Genomic DNA, 23,846 nt, shown 5'->3' on the forward strand with positions numbered 1-23,846 from the left:
ATTGAGTTTGAGAAATTAGCCTTTAGTTCACTCCAACTCACAGTTCAATAAACCAAATTTGAATATCTTAATCTTTTAGCAAGGCTAATTAAAATTTCTTTCAAGTTTTGAAAGCTATACTTTATGAATTATCATTGAAGATTTTGAATTCAAGCTCAATCTCAAACATAAACAACCAAGTTTAAAATCAAATATATTCGAATAAACTAAAAAAAATTCAGTTTTTTTTTTATCTCTGAGTTCAAAATTAAAAATGAGCTCAAACAAAATCAAACCTAGCTTCAAGTGGAATCGAGCTCAAACTCAACCTCAATTACACCACAACAACCCCTACTCAGGGATATCCGAACTGAACTAAAACATTTTAACGATTTGATTTTGATCTCTTAAAGAATTCACAATCTAGTACTTGAACATGTATTCATTCCAATTGTATGATAAAAAAAATGTATACAGAAAAGAAGGGCAAAACAGATAAACTTATGAATGCATCATACTTTAACAAATTGACTACTCCAAAATGGGTAACAAACAATTATACAAAAAGCAGCAGCTGAGAGACTAAATGCAACCCAGCCACTGAATGATATGTATATGCTTAAAGATATATATGCCAACTTATGCTGACCAAAAAAAAAAAGTGAGGAAAATAAGGAAATCAAAACTAGGTGATGGAAAGGACAGTGGTGAAAAATGAAATGCAGCACTTTGAGACTGTTTCCAAAGCGCTGCACATCTTTCAACCCTAGCCTCGGTCATCCATTCCAATGATGGATATTTACTTGGAGAAAAAACAAACCAAGGGCAAAAATGATGTTTGTCTTGAAACAAGAGCAGTGAGAACACTGAAGCTACCGGACTAGTTAGCCACCGGTTTGATGTCACAGTTACTGAACCCTCTCTTAATTAATGCTCCTCCATGACTTCATTGTGATTTTCATCAACTTCTCTGAAACCACCCCGACCCACCTCATGTAATAAAAAAAAATGGAATCCGACCCTATGACGATGATGATGATGATGATGATGCAAGAGTTAATGACAACCTGGAAGGCCGATAACAACTTCTGTTGTCTTCAAAATAGTGTCGACTTGAAACATGCAATCCCAGACCCTCAACACAACACACCCAAATGCATGGACTTCCAACAGAAAATAAATGCGCTGAATGGCAATACTATCAAACAGAAATAGCACGACTAATGGCCAACTTGGCCCATTCAGCAGATTCTTTAATCATAAGGTCTTCTGAAGACAAGCATTCATTTAAAAAATCTTTGCTTGAAAGAGATTGCTGAATCAAAGAACCGGCATGACTTCCCAATGTATCAGCGAGATCTCCAAGGACACCAATGGCAGTCTTCATGACCACATCATCCCTACGGGCAAATAAGTAGCATAAAAATGATTGTCAGTAACCACATATCAAAAGACAAGCTATTAAATAGAGTAAGAGCTGAGAAGAGTCTTTTAATGTAACTCACATGTCTTTCTCCATGTATATGCCATCCAAGAACTGGAGGATGTGAGGTGCATAAGGAATCAAGAGCTGGGTTTTTGCAGAGCTTTTAAAACCTTGGAATATCCCAGAATATGCCTCCAGAATTCCATTTCTCAGCGAATTTGTGTACTCTGTCAATTCATCATCTCCTGCTACATGGGTGGATAACTCTGCTGCTCTTTGAAGAGCAGACATGGCCCACATTAAATACTTCTCGAAATACTCTCCTACTGCCAATGCAATGTCACCAAAGCATGAAAATATGGGAGGCTTCACAGAACGATTCAACTGATTGCTTGATAAATTCTTGAGAAGTTGTGTCATAATCCCGTCACAGTAAGGAACAATTTTTTCCTCTAATGCCCTGCAAATATCACCCACAACACCAACTGTGACAGCACAGACTTGGTACTCCTCGAAATTCTGAAGACCCATTTCCAAGTACCTATAAAACTCTGGCATGTACTTCGCAAAATCTGCCCCAGTTACATAAGCAACGGCTCCGATTGCAAGCATGGCCTCCTCGTGCACAGTCGCACTCCTACAAGCAAAAACCCTTAGGAAAAGCCCCATTACCTGATCTGCAAACGGCATGAGCACATACTTGGTTGGTTCTGATGAACCAAGCTTCTGGATAATGACCTGTAAGCACCCACAAAGAAGCCCTTGCAATTCACTTTGCTTCTCCCTCCCATCAGATGACAGATTCTGCCCCTCAAGACTGTTATGAAGCTCCATCATGATGACAGGCACCAACTGCAACACTAATGGAGCTGTCTCATCTGTTGAACACCTCACCACTTCATTCAAAGTCTCATAGGCAGCCGTCCTCAGCCGGGATTCCCCAGCATCTTCTCGATGAGTGACAGTGAGAAGGGACTGCACAATTTCCTGGAAAAAAGGAGTTAAAGGAGACGATGGGCCCACCTCCTCGTAACCTTGAGCAAGAAAATAGAGAGCACCGCAAGCCTTCTCAGCAACATTTGGAGCGTCGTTCATACTTTGCAGCAGAACTGTGCCCAACTGTTGGCAATTTTCCTGAGTGATGACAGTTGAACCCACAGCTGATCCATGAAGAAATTCAAAGATTCGTCCAAGGGCCCAGGCAGTAGTGTCTTTGACATGGCTACTAGGGTCCTTTGTCAAAGCACTTAGCATGAAGTTTAGGGCAACATTCACAAGAGGTATCAACTTTTCAGGAGAAGGGCCCTCCAAGATTGAACCAAAGGCATAAGTTGCTGCCTCTCTCTGCCTCCAATCTGGTTTTTGTATATTCTCCTCAATAAAAGGCACAACAAAAGGAACAATATCATCTCCTACAGTACGTGCAACCAGACCAAGACAAGTTCCCCCAGCCATTGCAATATTCCAAGCCCCTTCATCTTGATCCTGATCCTCTTCCTGCTTCAGCAACGTCTCCAAAAGCATAGGAACAAGGGCAGGAAGAGCCTGCTTGATAAAGTAAAAGCAAGTAATATCAGAATCCCCAGTGAAATCAACTCCAAATTCCTCCAAAATATCTATCTCCTCGTCACATATTGAACTCCAGAATTCAATAGCTTGAAGGGCAACAGGTTCCTCGTCTTCCCTCACAGCCTTTACCGTAATATTAAAAATATCCTGAATATAAGCAGCCAGTTTCTCATAGTAAGTTGATGAAATGGAGACCAAACACTCAAAAGCTGCTTGCCGTATCCTCGATTCTGGGGACAAGGTTGCCTCACAAACAACTCTCATAAGATAATCACGCTCCATGTCATTGATGAAATTCGCTTGAGCAAATCCGATTGCATTGTAAAGTGCTCTTGTGGCAGCAAGCCTCACATCAGTGTTTACTTCCGAGGCACTCATACCTTGAACTACAGCTGTAAGTATTTTATTTACTTGATCTTGATCAATAACATTAGGAGGGACCTCCTCACACAAATATCCAAGAGTTTCCAAAGTGGCTTGCTTAGCATGAGCTGGTTGCTGATTAACATTTGATAAAAGTGAACCTATCAACTCAGGCCACTGCTTCTGTGGCAACTCAATGCCAGCGACCTTGGCAATTGCTTGCGATGCAGTTGATCGAGCATCAGACACAATAGAAGATAGGGTCGTAAGTAAAGAAGCCTTAATTTGGCTCTTTGCATTGCCATCCAACGACAACCATCTTTGAACAAGCTCAAACTTTCTGTGTTCTTCCTTAGCATCCAATGCATTCTTAAGTATCAAACCCGCTAATTTACGTGTTTCCACAGGCTTCTCCTCATTAGCCAACTCTCCAGAAAGCGAAAGCAAAAAACCAGGAAGGTTCTGCTCTTGAAACTGTTTCAAACTTTCTTCAGCATTCTTTCGTACTGTTCCGTCTATTGATTGTGCATTCAAAAGCACCTGTGTAACTTCCATCACCCTAATATATAAGAAAACATGGACAATTTAATCAATGAAATACACAGACACTAAATAGTTAAATGCAGTATAGAAGATTAAGAAACCATATAAAAAGAAAGACATATCATTGGAAAAGTGAAAACATCTGCAACAAATAAAACAAAAACCCTAATCTTAACTCTATTTAGATACTTACAACTATACACTTAAATATTAAATATTCGAGATCCGTTGTGCCAATTCAATATTAAAAATTTTGAAACTCTGAAATTGAAAATGAACCAAGCATACCAGGTCAAATTAGATTTAAATTAAATATAATATCACTGTACAAATACAATAAATATCTAATACTGCAAATAGTACTGCAAACAAGAAGACAACAAATATTGTAAAAACAAAATAAAAGCCTCAAGTTATTCAACATCAAATATTTAGAATCACTATCAAAACACTAATTACATTACATACAAAAACAAAACTTTCAGGGTAGGATTCAGCAAAACCACTTCAAAAATCACTATCCAAAACCCTAATTATATAAAAAAAACAAAGTAGAATTCGTCAAAACTACTTCAAAAACTCGAAACTGAATGCAGACTTTACCTTTAGCAGGCTGCGCTGAATAAAACCCTAGGGGAAAAGGGAAAATTGTAAAAGCAAAAAGCAGAAAAATAATAGGAGGAGCGGGTTAGAGCTGGAGGCAGATAATTAAATAAATCTGAATTTTTAGATTACATTTTAATAAATATATTTATGGCAGAATTTATTTCTCTCGTTTCTATTGGCTAGTACGAGTTCCACAAGTTATTAAGAACAAAAAAAGAACCCACAGGTGGTTTTAACTTTTAAGTGGTCACCAGTTATTGAGTTGACCGACTTTTTATATGGAAATAATGTCGGTCTATTTATTTCCTTTTAAGAAATTATAAAATTAGGGCTGAGAAAAAAATTATAACCTTTAAAGCAAATTAGGTCAAACTATCTCCATGCCAACTCTAAATAAGGGTAATCCTTATTCTAGTCGCTCAAAAAAAAAACAATTGTTAATGTGGCACTGTTGTTAAAAAAATTAAACAAACTGATTGCTTCGTTGTTAAATCTATCATTTTCACTATTAAATAAGAATGGTAAGATTTGAATCATTTTATAAATTTCAAATTTCAAAAAAGAATTTTTAGCAGCAACAATTAAATTAAAGCACAATGGGGTGAGACAAAGATGGATACATCTAACATCTAGAGTAGTAATAGTAGATTTTAAAATTATACATCCATGTGAAGCAATGGTTGGTGGAGCAGAGTGTACCAATTGTAGAGTGGTGGTGGATTTTTTTTTCTTTTTAATTTTTTAATTTTATTTTCTTTATTCTTTCCTTTTTTTCCCCTTTCACCTCTCCATTTCCTCATCTTCTTCCTTGCGCTACTCTTCCTTAATTGCCTCACTACGATAACATCATAAGTCGGAAAATCCACCAAACTATCCACCCTACATTTCTCTTTTTATATAAGAGTTCAAATCTTCTCAAAAGCCACCTAAAAATCAAGAAAATATCAAATCAGATTTGAACTTCTATTGTCTCGATCTATCACATTTGTCATTTAACCGTCACAATTCAAATTGCGAAATAGAATCTCATAGCTCCAAACCCGAACTTAAATAGAGGTAAATCCCTTTTACTTTTTTTGTTTATTTTTCAATTTATTTTCCTTCTTTTTTAAATATGAATTTTTGTTTTATTTGTTTGTAGGCTCGATTTAGGTTCTTCAAAATAACAAGTAGCTTTTTTTTAATTGTGTTGGTTATATTTGTTGATTGGACTTTTTTCTTGTGTTGACTTTTGCGTATGAATGATTGTTTAAGATTTGGATTTCGAGTCTTCTACTTTGGTGGTTCAAGTAGTGGATGCTTCTATGTCCAATGGTAAAGGAGGTGGAGGTAGTAATGATGAAGGTAAAAGCGTTGGATGGTGATGTTGTGTAGGAGATGGTGGTGTAGAAGGGTGATGAGGTGTTGAGTGGCTAAGGGTTGTGTAGAATATAACGATGATCGTGCGGGATTGGAAGCCAAGAGAAAGGGCCAGAAGTAGAGAGCTATGTGAGTTGGCGGTAGACCTGATCATGGGTCAGGTCACCCGCTTAGGTTTGAAGGCTTGTCCAAAATAAGATAGGGTTTATACAAAAACATAAGTTCGAAAAATGGGTTTAAAAAAAATTGAGGCCGGTTTTTTAAACAAGTCGGACCTCAAGTAGAATTTTTTGTCAGGCCCAGCCCAAATCAACATATTTACACAACACTCTCCTCTCCTCCCCACGGCCTACCTCATGCCAAAGCCCAAAAGAAAAATGACCCAAACTGAAAAGTGAAAACCCTTTTGTCTTATGCATCTAAATAACCCAAACTTAAAAACTGAAAAGTAAAAACCCAACTACTACTTTCAAGTGTCAGCGGAAACTTTCAGCAGAATCAACATTTCAACATTGCCCTAATCAGGTCTAAATCCTTCCTTTTCTTTTTCTTTCTTCAACATTTCAGCCTTCTTTCTTTTTCTTCTTTTTTTTCTAAATCCCTAACTAAATCCTTCTTTCTTTTTCTTCTTTTTCTAAATCTTTAATTTCTTTATTCACAATATAGAAAGGGTTATAACCGTGGGAACGAGGAAGAACATAAAGAACTCTCAAAAATTACTCTAAAAGGAAGTGGAGAAGAAAGGGAGAAAGTTGAACCGAGAATTAAAGAGAAAAGAGACTCTTTGTGCTTTAGTAGGTATTGTATCGATGTATCTAAATTCTTAATATCTTCTTTCTTTGAAACAAAGTTGTTCGTAGGTTGAATCTTTGTTTCATGACGTATGTTGGTGAGAAATATGTTTGACTTGTTAATCTCACGAAAGCAGTGTTTTCTTTAATACACTTGTTCCCATGAAAGCAATGGTTGTAGACTTAAATGTATTGAAGAAATGTCATGTACTTGTATATACATATAGATATGTGTGAATATGGAAAAAAAATGGATGGATCGGGTCTATTCGAACTTAAAAACGGACTTTAGCATGACCCGTAATCAGCTCTAGTTAGTTATGGAGAGGAGAGAGGAGAGAGAATAGAAAGAAAATGAATCATGGAGAAAGAATAAGGAAAAAGGGGGGGGGGGGAAAGAGAAAAGGAATAAAAAATGGTCTTAACAATAGAATAGATAGATTTAATAATGGAGTGTCTAATTTAGTTAACTTTTTTAATGGTGATGACCAAATTAATTTTTTAGAAAATTAAGAAGACTAAAATAGGAATAACTAATATTTATAGTGACTAATTGTGTAGTTTAGTAAAAAAAATCAATTATATACGTGAATAAATTTAAGTAGTTTTTTCCATTTATTCAATTTAGGTGATTGATTTTGACGATTTATTAGGTTAAATTTTTAAATTCGAGTTTATAAATCGAATAAATTGATTAAATTGACTTATTTCTTAATTAATAAAAGCGTAAACATAGATATTCAAGCTCAAATAATCAAACATTTAATATTTTAGTCATTCAACTATTTAGATGCTTTTCTTTTTTTTTTATCATCCAAATTTAAAATTTTTTATTCTAGTTGCTAATATATCAAATTTTAATAATTTAATCCATTAAATTATTAACAGAATGCTAACATGATCATTTTTCATTGACATAATAACAAATTTAGTTCTACAATACTTACAAATTCTATTAATTTGGTCCTAATTTAAAAAAATTCAACAAAATTAACTTTCAATTTTACATATTATATCAATTTAACCTTTATTCTTAAAATTCAAAAATAAAAACTAAAAAACTAAAAAATTTAAACATTTATTTTTCGATAAAAATACATATAAAATTATAAAAATATTTATAAATAAATATCTATTTTTCTCATTTTTTAACATGACATTTATTTATTAGAATAATAATTTATAAATAAAACAATTTAAGGAGAAAAAGCAATGAAAAAGAATTAGATAAATTTTTAAAAAAATTAAACACCCACCATGCTTAATTTTGATAAAATTGAAAAAGATAAAGTTGACATCCTAATTGTTGGCCCAAAATGCCAAATTTATTGCATTCAAGGTTGTGCATGATTGGAACTACAAGTCAAAGTAAAGTTCTGAAAATCCAGTAAATGAAAGCCATGCCGGCACCTAATTCGATGGCATGATAGCAAAAGATGCAAATATCAAAGAGGTTGCTGTTAGGGTACAACAAAGATCGGTAGAATTCCGACCACTATGGTTTAGAGACCAAATGGGACAAAGATAAAATAAAATTTCAGACCAAATCATGATATAATCTTTATTGAGATAAGAGGCAAAGTTTTGATCAATGCATCTTGATCAGACGGTAGAAACTTTTTAGTGAAGCAGGATAAGTAATCTTAAGCAGTTTGCCCATTTATATTGTGAAATTACATCAGTTTTTAGGGTGACGAAGTCTCCGTTTGATGGGAACAGATTTAGGGTAATGGAATCTACGGTTTATCATATCTACCATCAGATCAAACAACTAATTAGGTTCACTGCACTGCTCGCTTTGGATCCCTTTGAAGAGTAACATCCAACTTCTCCGGCTATGTCCAGCTACATACCTCTAGACTCTATTCAAACAAATGATGGTATCAGAATTCCATTTCACCGGCTAAACCCACCTTCCAATTCTTTTCCATCTACTTATGGTGGTAAAGAAAGCAGTAATTAAGGAGGTGAGGCCAATGAACATCAGAGTACCCCACATTAGCATATAACTAAGGAAAGAAGTGCAAAAGGTTACTTATACCCATATACATCCATGAGAAATTTTTTCAAGTACTTTTTAACTTAAACCAAACTTGGGAATAAAACACAGGTCATTCCGCTTTGCCTGCACGTTGCAACCAAGGCCAATCTGAGTCACATAGGTTGACTGGAGAGTTGCCGTCGTTATCCTTCGTATCTTTGTCTGCATTTTGTTTTACAAGTAATTTGGCAATGTCTTCCCTCTCACACATAACAGCATAGTGCAATGGGGTTTGACCTTCATTGTCCTTCCAATAGAAAAAAAAAACTAAGATTTTAACAACAATGCTTACAACACCAGAAAGAGAAAAGAGAAATATAGAGCATTGTGCACCATTTAACATAAAAAAATTTCTTATTTACTTCGGTATGCTTTTGAAAACGGTTCAAAAACATTCTAAAAGACAGTTATTTCATATTTGTTTTTGTGCATTACAGGTACATCAGGCACGGATAGTTTCAGCACACACAAATAGATTAGGAGGTGAATACCAGTAAAACCGTAACAGCGATACAATAATTACCTTAGCATTCACATCAGCATTCCTGCTAAGAAGTGCTTCGGCAATTTTAAGATGGCCACGATCTACAGCCCAATGCATCGGGGTCCTGCCTTCACTGTCTGCAAGCATCAAATGCAAACAAGTTACTTGATTAAGCAAAGTCTTTCAGACCCATGTATGCAAGTCTAGTTTTTTCTTTAAAGGAGGAAAAACAACTAAATAGAAACAAACCTTGCAAATGCACAGAAACACCACTTTCAATGCATTTAAGCAAATTATCCAGTTCTCCTTCTCTGGCAAAAGTGTGGATAGCATCCATTTTCCTGAAAAACAATAAGCATTCCCATCAAATGTCTTGGATACTAGAAAACAACATGCTCAGTTAGTAAGCAATAAAGAATATTTTGCTTAAATGACAGGAGGGAAGTCTAATTCATTAATGAAACACTTATAATTATGCACTCCTTTGTGCTAATAGGAACCATTCCGTAGTCGAGCATACCAACAATCAGAAACAGAAACTTAAATAATATCCAAGGCAACACCAATGTTCGTGAAGAGAATTCAGAATTACAAACAGCCAAAAACAAAACTTGAAAATATAGATCATAAATCATGGAACAGGCACATTCCATATTCATAGTCCGAAGTTAAATGGTCTTTGATTTTGGAGGATTCAATTTTTGATGGCTCCATAATTATATTGGATAAGATACGCAAGTCGTGAGAAGAACTGCAAAATAGTACAACAGAAGAAATTTTTACTATCACAGGTAGAATAGCATATGGTTGACTTATAGCTTAAGAAAGGAAGTTTTTTCCTATTCAAATTTACATACTAAACTTCCATGCTTAAAACCAATTACGCCATCACAAACAATAGCAATTTCAAAGACCTAGGTTTTGCTCAAGCAAACATGCAAAGCCCTATAACATCCGAAAATACAACAAAACGTCCGGTTCACCATGTTACTTGGAAACAAGTATTGAGTTTCAGACATTGGTATATGTTGCAAAGAAGTATATTCAACTTTTTTGCAAGTTTTTATATGCATTCGGAGGGTCATATCCCTAAACCCATGTTAGGATATGCATCAAACATGAGTGCTGTACATGGGTACTTCAAGAAAAACGAAGAGTTAGAGCAACATAGTACCCAAAGAACAACTCGATTAATTATCTCTTAACTGGTTAACCTTAATAAGACATAAGTAGACACAGTCAATAGCAGTTAGATAAGTTTTAAGAACCTTACAAATCATTTTCAGATTCCTCTTCATACACAAAAGAGCTGAAAACCGGTCCCATTGGTCCTTTGACATCTTTACTTGAAGCATTATCAGCCCCACCTTTGCCCTTCCAGGAACAAAAGTTAAAAAACCAGTTAATCAGCAAAACATCGAAAAACAAAAAGAAAGTAGATAGAAATAAAACAGTATCCTCAAAAAAGGAAGTTAGCAGATAGAAATGCAATAAGATTAAAACCACACCATAGCTGAACCAGCAGCCCAAGATGGATATAGCTCTGTCACAACATCAATGTATTTCTGCATTGCATCCTCTGGAGGCATAGCACCCAATTTGTGCCATGCTTGCCTAAGAATAAACGAATAATCAAATTCAATAACCAGGGCTATAAATTTCTCAATCAATTTTCAATCATTCAAGTCTTGAATTATGTAGTAGAAACAATTCTCAAGCTAAATTGAAGTGCCATACAATGAGGAACAATCAAACATTGAAGATTGAATAAGAAACTAATTAAATGATCATCAAATTTACCCAAATTTCTACTCATAATAAGAGCTTCAAGTAAAACAAGTTCAGCTTTGAATCGTAAAAACAAAGTTTAGTCAGCGAATCAACTAAATTATACTCAGTAAGCTCATCTATGGTGTTCACATTTCCCAAAATAAGAAATAACCCGCAATCAAACAAAAAAAAAACCCGAATAAATTAGGGGGAGAGAGAGAGAGAGAGAGAGAGAGAGAGAGCAGAAAACGCCAAGAAGCACCGCGTTACCACTTAGCACGAGCCGTCATTTTCAAAGCGGAAGGCTGGGGAGCAGTGCAAGGCCCTTCGGTGGCAACCTTGTACAAACCGTAAAGCTGCAACTGCACCTCGTTCGGAACCTTTTGCGACAACCGATCAGCCGCGGCAGCCGCCACGAACGCCGTTGCCGCACTGAACGCATCATCCAGTTCCGTACACTCCACCCCTTCCCAATCGTCGTCATCATCATCCACGCCATCACCATCGCCATCACTCTCGGCCCTAATACTTCCCAATTCGGCGACTACCGAATCCGACTTGTGCAGTCCCAAGTGCTCAGTACTTCCAATCGGGTCGGATCCAGAACCCGAATCGTCGATTTTCTCGTAGCCCTGGACATTGCTGCTTCGGGCTCGGGTTATCGAAAGGTTATCGTCTTTGAAAGAAACGACTAAGGAGATTAGCTTGGCTAGAAGATAAGAGAATATAAGACCTAAGATAATCGATTGCAAAAGCTGTTGCCAGTCAGCCATGGAATCAATCAACCAAAACCCAGACATAAAATCAAAACCCAACCCTAAAAAACAGAAACACTAGAAATGAAGCATCTTTGCATCGTAGTTAAGCTAAAACCCTATAAATCTTGTCGGAAATTGAAGAAGATAAAAATTTCCTCTTTTTCCCTTAAATTTTGTATATTATTGCTTAGGAAACATTGCCGCCGGAGAAACCAAACCAAAGGTGTAGTAGTCTCTTTATACTACTCGTTTTTTTAATGGGTCTTTATACTCTAATAAAAATATAACAAGAAGAAGGAACCAAATGTGGGCGTAGTGCGCACCCACGGAATGCGATCAGTTGTTTCGCGGACTACGATTAACTATTATTGTGACACAGGTGGCTCTTTTCTTGTTGTTGGCCTCAGATTTATCTTGACAATGATTAGTTTCTGGTTTTCTTTTTCTATATCACGTGTTTAACACGTGATATACAGAACTTTAGGAAGTCTTTTTCTTTGAGTTAAATTTTGAGAGGCTTTTTCAGGATAAATTTTAAAATTATACATAAATTTTAATTTAATCCGTAATTATATATATGAATTTTAATTTAGTGTAATTATATACGTGAAACTTTAATTGTAGTTTAAATATATGCTTGAAACTTAAATTTTAATTTAATTATACACAGTTAAATAAATAAATACATCAATTTATTTTATATTAACATAAAATGATGTTATATTAATAATTGTGTTAATAACTTAGAAGAATTTTTAAAATAATTTTTTATATATAATTATATATTAAATTATTATTTATGTATAATTTTGAGATTTATTTTTTTAAAAATGTTGTAAAGAGAACTTTGAGAGATCTTGTTAACTAATATATTGCTTTTAATTTAATTTAAGTTCATTTAATGCAATTAGATGATGATAATAAGTATTCTCACTGATCTCTTTTTTTTTAAGGAAAATAATTATATTACTTAAAAGGGATTAATATTAAATTTGTATATAAACGTTATTTTAATGTGTAATTTTATGTATTAACTTTAATTTAGTATAATTTTATATATGAAATTTGAGTTGTGATTTATATGTATGCATAAAATTTTAATTTTGATTCAATTGTACACATTTAAATAAATAAATAAATTTAATTTCATATTAGATTAATATAATTGTTTGCGTATATAATATATCAACGACGTTGTTAGTGATTTATGAATCAAATTAAAATTTGATGTACAAAATTGCCACAAAACTAAAGTTCATGTAAGTTTTGATATTTATCCCTATTTAAAATAAGAAAAAAAAAAACAAATAGATACCTAGGTGATTATATGAATACAATGCATTTGTTGTTAACCAGTGATATTAACAATGAGGAAGAGATAGTGATTATGATGGTGGTTCACCCTTAGTCGATATGGAGAGCCACTAAATATGGGATTTGGCATGGTTGTATGATAAATAGTTTTTTTTTTTTTGCCAAAGTATGATAAGGTAGGTTTAAATGAAGGAAATGAGAGGAAGAAGATGAGGATATTTCTCATTATTAGTTCCCTTTCTGAGGTGTTATGATGAACTTATACATAGGGGACAAAGGATTCCATGTATTATGAACTAATTGACAATAGAGTTATATATTGTTTCCTTTTAGGATATGATCTCTCAAAACAATTAGGTAATCAATAAGTGTGAATCCTTACATGGCTCAAACAAAGGTGACGTTATGAAAGTTCGGTAATCTATTATGGTTCAAGTTTCAACAAACTCACATGATTAGAGGTTCGTCTGGTGTGGATTCCTTAACTCATGGTTTACTACCCGTTGATAACACGTGAAAGAGGTATAATAAATATTAAAAAAATTAAATTAATTGACTCATCTCAATAATATTTTTGGAACCACTCCAATTATTTTTATATGATTTAAATTTTAACAAAATAATCTTTAGATTTATTATAATTGTCTTGCAACGTTTTAAACATATTTAATATTTTTATCATAGTAATTGAAAATATTGTTTTATTTAATATATATTTAATAATTAAAATATTTTAAAAAATTGAAATACTTTATGCAGCAAATAATTAAACGAATTTTAATTTAGTCAAACTTTTTTTTAAAATAAAGACTGGGATTTTGTTAAATTGAAAAAATAGAATAAAAATAAACAAAAATCAGACCCAATAAAGCCCAATCCAAATGAAATCGAAAAAACAAGACCTGAAAAAACAAAAAAAATTATTTCAAAAGTAATTCTCTATTAAACTATGTTAGAGTTCGAATGGCACAAAAAATATACTATAAAACATAATATTTCAGATTGAAGCATACGGATTTAACACAGAGACACATATATGTATATCTTTGAGCTTGTAAGAAAAAATCGTATAAATCTGGAATGTAATTAATAATTAAGCATAAATACCATCACGAATGAAGATGTGATCATGCATGCCACTTTGTGTTAAGTAAAACCCAAATATATTTTATATTCATAAAGATTAATCCCCTATGTTTCTTTCTCGTGACGATGCATGCACCCACATGCCTATAATACATACCAGACCACTCCTCTCCTGTTTTTGTTTCCTTGTCCGAAACTACAGAAACTAAAAATTAAACAAAATTGAAAACTGAATCATTCAGAGTTCCATGTCTTGATCCGTTGGATTTGCAGCACAAAGTGTCAGTACTGGCATTTTCCATAGCCTGCAAAAAGGAGGGAAAAAAACCCACCGAAAGGGATCAAAAGAACGTTTCACAAAACTGATTAATGTTCACGTTTATTTATGATTAACAACTAGAGTTAAAATTGCAAAATAATGATTGCGGGTTAAATTACTCGGATCAACGTTGGTGATGGCTCCGGTTTGGTCGAAACCGCAGTCGGAGTCGTTTCCGGTGGATTGATAGTAAAGATTCATGGCGAAAGCGGCATGGGCCCGAACAGTGTTAGGGAGGAAGCAAGCACCATGTTGTTGAATGGGTCCACAGTCCAAACCCAAGCCGCAAACATAATCAATGTTCCTTTGCAAAGCGTTGTCATCGGCGCCTGTTTTGGGAAGACACCATTGTTTCCCCTTAGACGATCTTGGCGTCGGATTTGAAGGTGCGGCCCTCGGCACTGGGGTTGGGTTGTTTGGAATCGATGATCTAGCCTGTCAATCCCAACCACATGACATCAACAGATCAAATTCATTAATCATTATTATAACCAGTCCATGTTATCTTAAATAAAGTATGGCACCCACTAAACTTTATGTAAAAAAATTTATAAAGAAAAAATATATAGTTGAGTTTTGTTGAAATGGTGTTATTATAATAGCGAGAAAAAAAACTAAATTGTTATAAATTGAGGACGTTAGTGATCGAATTATCGATCAAAATGTAAATTTAACTAAATATAAGAGATTATTTTTTACAGTTTACCCGTATTAATAAGTTGGATTTAAATATGTTCAAGGGTAAAGCTATTGACTCATACCCAAATGTTTATCCAAAATTTGAAAGAGTTTAAACAAAAATATTATACTTAAAAATAAGCTTAGGTTAAATAATTAGGTATGTATAAAATATTATTTTAGTTTGACTTCAATATTAAAAACTCAAGCTTGATTTGACTTGATTATTTTCGCTTTATGATATATTAGTTTTTGTTGAGGGAGAATCGACTCTCTTATTAGAAAAAGTATTTGAAGTGTCGTCCTCTGAGCAGCCAACTGAGACCTCAAACAATGGAGGCATTGTTCTCGGGGTGTTTGTACTCAATTTTAGTCCTGGGGTCAGAGGCGAAATCAGGGGACTAGCAGGGACCCCGGCCCTCTTAAAATAGAAAAATTTTCATTTAAGCTCTTTAAAATTTTTAAAAATTTAAATCAATAAAGATAAAATTGCACTTTGACTCCCCTAAGAAAGATAAATTTTTTATTTAATCATTTAAAAATTATAAAAATAGAAAAAAGATAAATTTTTAATTTAATCATTTAAAAATTATAAAAATAGAATCTATTAAAATGGTGAAATTACATTTTTACTATCATAAAAATTATACTTTAATTTCGGCCTCCTAAAAATTTTTTTTAACTTCGCCTCTATCTTAGGTTTTGTCTCTCAACCTCGAGAAAAAACTAAAGGGGTTCATGGAATTTATCGAGAGTGCTTAAGGTACACCCAAAATATGTTTTATCATTTTGGCTTTGACAGGTTTAGAACCCAAGCCCTTTTTGTATAAATAATGTAATTTATATGATACAAAAATTAAATATGTATTATAATGTAATTATTAAAATTTATATCTATATTTAGAAATTTAATAAAAATAGATGTGATGATAGTTAAAGATATATAATTAAATATTAAATAAAAGAATTATTTTAAAAATATGGGTAAGCTTGAAGAATTATAGGTAATACTAATATCATGAATTTGATCTGACTTACCTTTAAACCCCTTTAATTCGAGTTAACTAAATAGAAACAAATCCTTTTAAGGAAAAGAAAATTGAATATAACAATATTGATATTGAAGCATATCAATATGGGTATATTGATATGTAACCGTTGTAACGTTGAAATTCAAAAGGTGGGTTGTAGAAGTTACCGTGGGCCTTAAGATCCCAATATCGTAAACCGGGGTCATGTCTGGTTGGAAGAGACCGAAGTTCCTCTCGGATGTCGGGCCAGGCTTAAGATCTTCATTGAAAAGCGCAAAAATGTAGGTCTCGAAAGTCCGGTTCGGCATTAATGGTGTGCCGGCACCCGACGATACGTGCCGCTTGAGATTACCATTGTATTCGCTTGCAACATTTGCATCAACGCCAACTTGGGTCGAATCCCCCATCGATGGCCAACCCGTTTCGGCTATCACAATCTCCAGATCATCAAATCCCAGGACTTTCATGGCCGAAAACACCGCATCTAATTGAGCATCCAACATGTTCGTATAAAGCAACCCCGTGTTTTCGTCCAACACTCCGGCATTTGGCCTAAACAGTGCGTAATCAAGCGTATCGGGCGAGCAACCGAAAAACGGATACGGGTTTATCATAAATGGTGATTTTGTAGCTCTAAGGAAGCTAAGCAATGGCTTCAACACATGAATGTCGTAGCCCAGTCGAAACTTTCCGGACGACGGTGGGCTCGAATTCGAGAGAACGCCTAAAGAATGAGGCGTCGAGACTTGGATTCTCCGGTCTAATGAAGCCGCCACAAGGGCAGTGTGGAGTGTTTGCATCGCCGGAACAAGGTTTCCGATGAGCATTTTGTCCGCCGTCGTTATCACTTCATTGCCGACTAAAATACGAACTATATTAGTGGCTGGTGTATAAGGTTGAACATTATCTTCCACCCATTGTCGAGCAAAATTCAGCTTTGTAAGTCGAGGAATTTGATCATTTGGAACAGTGACCGTTACAGCAATGCCGGTGTGAGCAAAGGCTTTAAGGATGTCAGGGTTGGCGTCGTAGAGCTTAACGCGGTTGATAACGGTGGACTCCAAAAGGAAATGCGCCACTTGCGGTGGTGGGGGAAGGTTGTTCGCGACGGTGCCATAGTTCACGCCAATGGACCCAACTCCTAGATAAGGAGAAAAAAAACGCAACAATTACCTAGCAGGCTTACACATATATAATAACGCAAAATCTTTGAAAATGGATCGAATATGATATAGTTTTTTGGTACCTGGAACGAACGTTGATACAAGAAAAAGCGAAATTACAGCGACCAATATTGAAGAAGACAATGGGATGAATTGTTTTGCCATGGCTAGCTTTTGGTGGGTTAGAGAAGATGGTGATCGTTGGTGCAATGGGGGGACAAGACCACCATGGCTGAAGAAAAGAAGTTTTAGATGCTTTACTTTGTGAATGGGGTTTGGAACTGCGACATGAAGCATGTTGGCAATTAAACTTTATCGTTTGTGCTTACTTTAAGATCTAACTTTGGATCCTACGATCTTACGTTACTCACTACTCAGATTTTTCTATTTTTTATAGCATAAATATAATTAAGGATCTTGTAGAAGTGAAATTGTCATTGGGGACAAGTAGATGAGTTAAGGATCAGATCTTACTTTAGTTCATGATGGTAAGGAATAATCTTTTCTTCCATCCTGGAGAAGGTATTGTTAAAAATAAATTAATGTAGAGTTCCTTATTTAAGCTTAAAATTGAAGGTGCTGGTTTCATATTCATGCTGGCAACAGCATAAAGAATATCATACAGCTTCAAATAGCCATTGAGAATCCAATTAATTTTCGCACAGTTTTCACTATATTCAGCTTTTGCGGCTTTATTTAGTCATCCTTAAAATTTATTTGAGATTTGAAATACCTCTAATAAGATTAAAACTAGATAGTGGTAGACCTGTTCATGGGCCGGGTAGCCCGGCCCGGCTCGATGGCCCACTTAAAATATGGGAGGGTTCGGGTAAAAATATAGGCCCGAAATATGGGCTTGGGGAAAAAAATGAGACCTGTTTAAAAAATGGGCCAGGCCTCGGGCATCACTTTTTTTGCCCGGGCCCGGCCCGAATATAATAAATATATATTTTTTATTTTTTAATTTTAAAATACTTTTAAAATTATTTTTTATTTTTTATTTTTAAAATACTTTTAAAATTATTTTTTATTTTTTATTTTTAAAATATTTTTTTAATATTTATTTTTAAAATGGGCGGGCCGGGCCGGGCTCAGGCTTATGATATTTTTCCTGGGCCGATCTTGGGTAAAATTTTAGGCCCACATTTCGGGCCGAGCCCGGCCCGACCCAGCCCGGCCCGACCCAGCCCAGCCCATGGACAGGTCTAGATAGTAGTGAAACTAGGTGTTTTAGTGATGGAATTAGATGCATGTTGTAATAATGAGATTAAAAATTATGTGTATTTTAATTTAAATGCAGCTATAGCGATGAAATGAGAATGTAAAAGGATTATTGAGGAAATTAGATTAAATATGTATATATGATAAATTATTAAAAATATTAAAAAATATATTTAAATTACATAATAAAATATAAATTAAAATTAGATTTGTGTTAAAATTACAATTAAAAAATGAAAATTATATTAATATTAAAACTACATTGTTTTTATAATATATTTTATATTAAATAATAAAATATGAATTAAATTTATATTTTCTTAAATTTATGGAAAATATAATTATATTAAAATTAAGCTATTTTTATATTAAATAATTATATTAAAAATATAAAAAAATTTGTAAAACTTAAAAATATGAAAATTAATATTTTATTTATTATTTTATTAAACGTGTTTTGAAAAAAAAATAATTCAACTATTGTTAAATAATTTTAAAAGTATTTTTAAAATAGTAAAATAAAAATATATAAAATGCATAAATTAAAAATATCAAAATATAGAAATGAAATATAAATATAAGCTTAATAAAATTTTAAGCTTTTTAAATAATCTTAAGTTAAAATTTTAATGTGTAATAACAAATGTTGTATAAAATTGAAGGATTGGTACTGCGAAATTACCATGTTAAAATATTAGAATAAAGAACTTAATCAAAATAAATATAAAAATTAGAGCTAAATAAGAAAATAAACATTAATTGCCTTTAAACCAATACAATATAAAATCAAATGGACAAAATTGCATGACAGAGTAACTTGAAAGCATTTATTATAGAATTAGCCCCAAATATACATTCTACACGATACATAAAAAACAAACCCTAAATCTAACACTTCCATTTTTTTATTTTTACAATTTTAGTTGCTCTCAATCCTTTTTCCCACAAAATTTTCCCAATTTCTTTCTTCTTATCTTCTCCACTACTAAACATGAAAAACAAATTCACTCCTTTTTTTATTATTTTATTTAAGAATATTACATGTAATAGGGAGAAACTTCTTACTTGACCAAAACCCCTTTGAATGGACGGCAATTATGTTGCGATAGAATCTTTTATCTTTTGCCTTACAGGTATAGTAATTAATTTTAATGCTATTGCTGTTTTTAATATTAATAGAGGTAAACCCTTTTAAACCGATTTGTTTATTTTAGATGGCTTTTAAACCCTTTTCTCAAAATTTCCTAAGATGCAAGTATAAATTGCTATATTTGCTATAGTTTATATACGTATAAATTTTAAATTTATACACGAATTTTGATCCAATGTGCAATTTGATACTTAAATTTTGATTCAATGCAATTAAATATTTTTTATAATTTTTAATGATATTTATTTATTTTAAATATAATTTTGAATTTTTTAAATTTTAAAATTTAATTAATTACTGATATAACGTGCATGCCATATCAACAAAAGTAAAATTTTCTATCAATTTTGAGATTTTACCGCAAGTTTAAGGGAGTAAAAATGAAAAATAGAAATTTTCTTTTAAATAGTCATTATGCCCTTAAATAATAAAGCAAACTTTCAAATCAGACATCAGTCTGAGCGCCGATTGACCCAAATTCCTTTCCACAAATTTTCGATCTGTTTCATTTGCGGCCCAAAGCAGATAAAAGACGCAACAAAACTAGAAATAACTGTTTTCCAGTACCATTTTTAATCTCAACATGAATTAAAAAAGAAAAAAAAAGTAAGAACATAGAATATATATATGTGTATATAAATCAATCATCGGCAACCCAACTCAACTCTTCCTTCAGCACTGATGCTTGTGTTGGTACAAAGCTTCTGAAGATCAATGTAACCGATGATGGTATCTTCGAAAACTGCATCTTCAAGCTGCGCATTGTCGAACGTTGAACCAGATAACACTATGTTCTTGAATATAGCTCTTTGCAGATTCGCTTTTCCGAAATTAACTCGATCCAAAACCGTATTCGAGAAGTCTGTACCTGTGTTTAATATATTTTGGATCATTTCCCATTTTTATGCTAAACTTATTCACCATGATTTCCAATACTTCAACTTGGATGTGTGTTGAATACACACATGTACTCGGTACGTGTACTTAATTTTTTCTAAATGTTTTCATGTATTTTGAGGATCATACTCATATATCTGTATCTAAATATATACGAGTAATTGTGCCAAGTTTATCAAATAGATAATTTGCACAAAATTATAATTGTCTCAAAAACACTGAGTTACGATAAGATGTATGATTGCAGAAAATGCAAAACATAAAGAAGATTTACCTTCGAAGCTAGCTCCAACAGCATAAGCCTTTGACATCACAGCTTCAGACATGTCTGCACCATCAAACTTAGCATCCGACATAAGTGCAGTCGCAAGAGATTTCCCCTTCAGGTTCGATTTCTCGTTAGTGTAATCACAGAAGCGTAGATCGAGCGGCTTATCGTACACACCATTTGCCTGACCTATGGTGTTACCAACGAATGCACGCTAGAATCGGTTCGGCTCCGTTGACAACGGAGGAAGCCTCTGCATGACAATGCTTTAGTAATTAGACATTTTTAGTAGCCTTTTGACAGTGTTAATTTGAATCGTCAGATGGATATGGGAACATTTATTCCCCAGTCCCCATAGTCATCCTTACCCGAGCAAGCCAGTTACTAAATGACCTAAGGCAACTTGGATAGACAGTTTGATTGAATTAACTTGGCTAATTTACGTATGAATTCCATTATTTCTTCTTTCAGGCTAAGATACAAACAGCTACCGCGCAACAATTTATGTGTTCTTGGCAATTCTTAACCCAGAAGGAGTGGTGAAGGTTTTCAACCTGATTGGCAGCAATTACAGGCGAGGCAGTGGCAACGGTGCATACAGCAAGAAGGCCATAAGCTACAGTCCTCAGTTCCTTAAAAGGGAGACGAGCTTTCCTCAGATTTGGGAACACGTTTACTAGCTGCTTCCATGGAAGAAAACATATCAGCCTTAGTAATTAAAGAGAAAACACAAAGCTAAACATGACTTCCCCCATTAAAGTTCCAGACAATAACTCAACAACATAAACCCCAAAACATGACTTGAACTGAAGACATCATCTACAATTGAGATTTACCCACATAATGGGAATTACTTTCAAGCTTGAATCCATATTCCAAACATTCAAAAAGAGGAAAAAAGGAAAAAGAATTTGGAAGCAGTTTAAGAAAGAAAGAAAAAAAAAAGCAAGGGCCATACCAGAAGAAAAACAGGTGATTCTGAGAGGTACATGGGGTTGATGAAGAGGACAACCATGGCGTTTCGTTGATGATTGTGGAGAGGATAAAGAGTTATGGGAGAGTGGAGTTGAAAGGGTCACCATTTTTGAGGGTATGTATTTTTCTGTCTCTTTTATCTCCATTTTGAGAGCTTATCCATTGACGATGGTTCTAGCTGCAGCAGGTTCATACGTCTATCTTACCTGGCATGACACGTTGGATTTCGCATCCAATAGACATTAATGCGTTTAATCCGATTTAAGACTAAATTTACTAGGATAATGTCAATAAATGTATTTTCATAAAATATCTAATATAATATTTATATTTTAAAAATGTTTAAGGTAGTATTTAAACTATCAATATATATTTTATTTTTAATTTATATTTTCATAAAATATCAATTAGTACTTGTACTTTGAAAATGTTCAATGTGATACTTAAACTATCGATATGTATTAGTATTAATACTATATACTGATGAATTTATAAACTGACCAATTAAAATTCGACATTTCAATTTTTCTTTTCAAATCATTAATCCACATGCATAATGTAACGCTAAATAAAATAAAATTTAAAAAATAAATAGCTAAACATATGATTAATTAAAAAATTAAAAATTAAAAATTTAATTGATGTAAATATTATAAATTCAAAATCAACATCATCCAGATTTTTTCTTATTTTTTAAAAATAAAAAAAATTAAAATACACTCAAATAATATAAATTCTTTTAATTATCAAAAAATAATAACAACAACTCAATTCATGACTTAAATAATAGTATAGATATAAATAATTTTTTGTTAAAATATAGTTAATTTTTTTCAAGATTTAATGCATCTGGTTTGATGTAATGAAAATTTTTCTACAGATCAAAATTAGAATCTTAAAAAAGAAGTGTTTTCCTATTTTCAGAATATAATTTTTATTAAAAATTACAATTTTAATCGAAAAATATAAGTTATAAAACTGATGCATTCCAAACAAAAGCGTTCATTCCATTTACTAATTATAACGTAAAAATCATTAAAAAATAGCAAAGAATGACAAAATGGTAATAAATATTTAGAGGTAAATTTGTTTCATTTTCCCTTATTGTGCCTTTGAGGCTTTGACCATCGCTTCCTCCTCAATGCTTTATGGTTATGGCTTTGAATTTCAAAGACCTCGCAGTTTGATTTCTCGCTGTAAAAAGTGACAAACAATAGGCCAATCGGAACACCAAAATTCCCAAATCAATCAAATAATCTTTTTCTTTTTAAGAACAAAAAAAGAATGGATAACAATCAAGGCGGGTTCTTGTCGTGGTTGGGGACCAGCGTTGCCCAAGCCTTCTTTGTATCGCTGGAACGATTCGCTTGCATAAACCTTTCAACTTCTGATGATGCTGAAGATTCAGAAGCGCATGATCGCCCTCTCATGTTTTCGAGCTTCAATTCCGTTTCATCATCTGTTATCTCTAGGGCCGTCAACAATCACACCCCTGCCAATGATGTCGCTAATCTCCCCGTCTAAATCTTTTTTTCTCTATGTGTTTAATGATTTTTCGTATGAATTTTTATATGAATTTTCTGGTGTTTTTTCTCTTTTATTTTGTTATTTATGGGTGTCTGTTAAAACTCAAAATTATTTAATTGAATTTTATCCACTTGATGAATCTGAATCGATTTATTATTTTTGTTCTCTTGTTTGAAAATTTAACGAAGTTTTATATAAACTCCAGTGTTTTTATTTCTTCTTTCTTTTAGATAATTTGGAATTTCAATGTTATTAGTCAAGATTTCATAGTTAAGATTTCTGAATATCTTTCTTCCCTCCTCTGAAATTTAGAAGAAAAAAAAGAAGCTCAAATCTTAAAATAAAATGTTTTTTATTAAAAATATTTATGTCTTTTATTATTTTAAAATTAGAAAGATATTTTTTAAAGAAACTACTCACATTCTTTTTAGCCATTTAACCATCGATAATATTTTCTTTCATATATATTTTTTAAAATTTTCACCCACATATGTAATATTTCTAATATTCTTTTTGTGTTGCATGTTC

The 23,846-nt window shown here is 33.2% G+C and overlaps 4 protein-coding genes and 1 long non-coding RNA gene across 7 annotated transcripts; 1 reads left to right on the forward strand and 4 right to left on the reverse strand.

Moving 5' to 3' along the window:
• Nucleotides 1-406: 406 nt before the first annotated feature.
• On the reverse strand, nucleotides 407-4,743 carry LOC107890776 (importin subunit beta-1). The gene is made up of 3 exons (XM_016815310.2): nucleotides 4,484-4,743; nucleotides 1,485-3,896; nucleotides 407-1,379 (listed from the first exon to the last, which is right to left on the reverse strand). The coding sequence occupies exons 2-3, from the start codon at nucleotides 3,890-3,892 to the stop codon at nucleotides 1,181-1,183; spliced, it is 2,607 nt and encodes an 868-aa protein (XP_016670799.2). The 5' UTR covers nucleotides 3,893-3,896; nucleotides 4,484-4,743; the 3' UTR covers nucleotides 407-1,180.
• Nucleotides 4,744-5,210: 467 nt separating this feature from the next.
• On the forward strand, nucleotides 5,211-6,854 carry LOC107892844 (uncharacterized). Its single transcript, XR_001682638.2, has 2 exons — nucleotides 5,211-6,370; nucleotides 6,512-6,854. It is a non-coding gene; the product is annotated as an uncharacterized lncRNA (long non-coding RNA).
• Nucleotides 6,855-8,274: 1,420 nt separating this feature from the next.
• Nucleotides 8,275-12,089, reverse strand: LOC107890777 (acyl-CoA-binding domain-containing protein 1). Its single transcript, XM_016815311.2, has 6 exons — nucleotides 11,202-12,089; nucleotides 10,670-10,775; nucleotides 10,435-10,535; nucleotides 9,411-9,502; nucleotides 9,201-9,298; nucleotides 8,275-8,924 (listed from the first exon to the last, which is right to left on the reverse strand). The coding sequence occupies exons 1-6, from the start codon at nucleotides 11,729-11,731 to the stop codon at nucleotides 8,748-8,750; spliced, it is 1,104 nt and encodes a 367-aa protein (XP_016670800.2). The 5' UTR covers nucleotides 11,732-12,089; the 3' UTR covers nucleotides 8,275-8,747.
• Nucleotides 12,090-13,804: 1,715 nt separating this feature from the next.
• LOC107890778 (glucan endo-1,3-beta-glucosidase) lies at nucleotides 13,805-17,653 on the reverse strand. Its single transcript, XM_016815312.2, has 4 exons — nucleotides 17,364-17,653; nucleotides 16,285-17,258; nucleotides 14,528-14,843; nucleotides 13,805-14,394 (listed from the first exon to the last, which is right to left on the reverse strand). The coding sequence occupies exons 1-4, from the start codon at nucleotides 17,575-17,577 to the stop codon at nucleotides 14,372-14,374; spliced, it is 1,527 nt and encodes a 508-aa protein (XP_016670801.2). The 5' UTR covers nucleotides 17,578-17,653; the 3' UTR covers nucleotides 13,805-14,371.
• Nucleotides 17,654-20,133: 2,480 nt separating this feature from the next.
• LOC107890779 (thylakoid lumenal 17.4 kDa protein, chloroplastic) lies at nucleotides 20,134-22,025 on the reverse strand. 3 transcript variants are annotated; one of them, XR_005918261.1, is made up of 4 exons: nucleotides 21,775-21,971; nucleotides 21,185-21,496; nucleotides 20,823-21,069; nucleotides 20,134-20,519 (listed from the first exon to the last, which is right to left on the reverse strand). XR_005918261.1 is itself a non-coding variant. In XM_016815313.2 (4 exons), the coding sequence occupies exons 3-4, from the start codon at nucleotides 20,902-20,904 to the stop codon at nucleotides 20,296-20,298; spliced, it is 306 nt and encodes a 101-aa protein (XP_016670802.1). In that variant the 5' UTR covers nucleotides 20,905-21,069; nucleotides 21,371-21,496; nucleotides 21,775-22,025; the 3' UTR covers nucleotides 20,134-20,295. The 3 variants fall into 3 exon arrangements, 2 of the variants coding, with proteins under 2 accessions (XP_016670802.1, XP_040957049.1); XM_016815313.2 differs by having other exon boundaries at nucleotides 21,371-21,496; nucleotides 21,775-22,025; XM_041101115.1 differs by having other exon boundaries at nucleotides 20,823-21,496; nucleotides 21,775-21,952.
• Nucleotides 22,026-23,846: the final 1,821 nt, after the last annotated feature.

This window comes from Gossypium hirsutum, chromosome D09, assembly GCF_007990345.1.
Source record: "Gossypium hirsutum isolate 1008001.06 chromosome D09, Gossypium_hirsutum_v2.1, whole genome shotgun sequence".
Classification (NCBI taxonomy): Eukaryota; Viridiplantae; Streptophyta; class Magnoliopsida; order Malvales; family Malvaceae; genus Gossypium; species Gossypium hirsutum.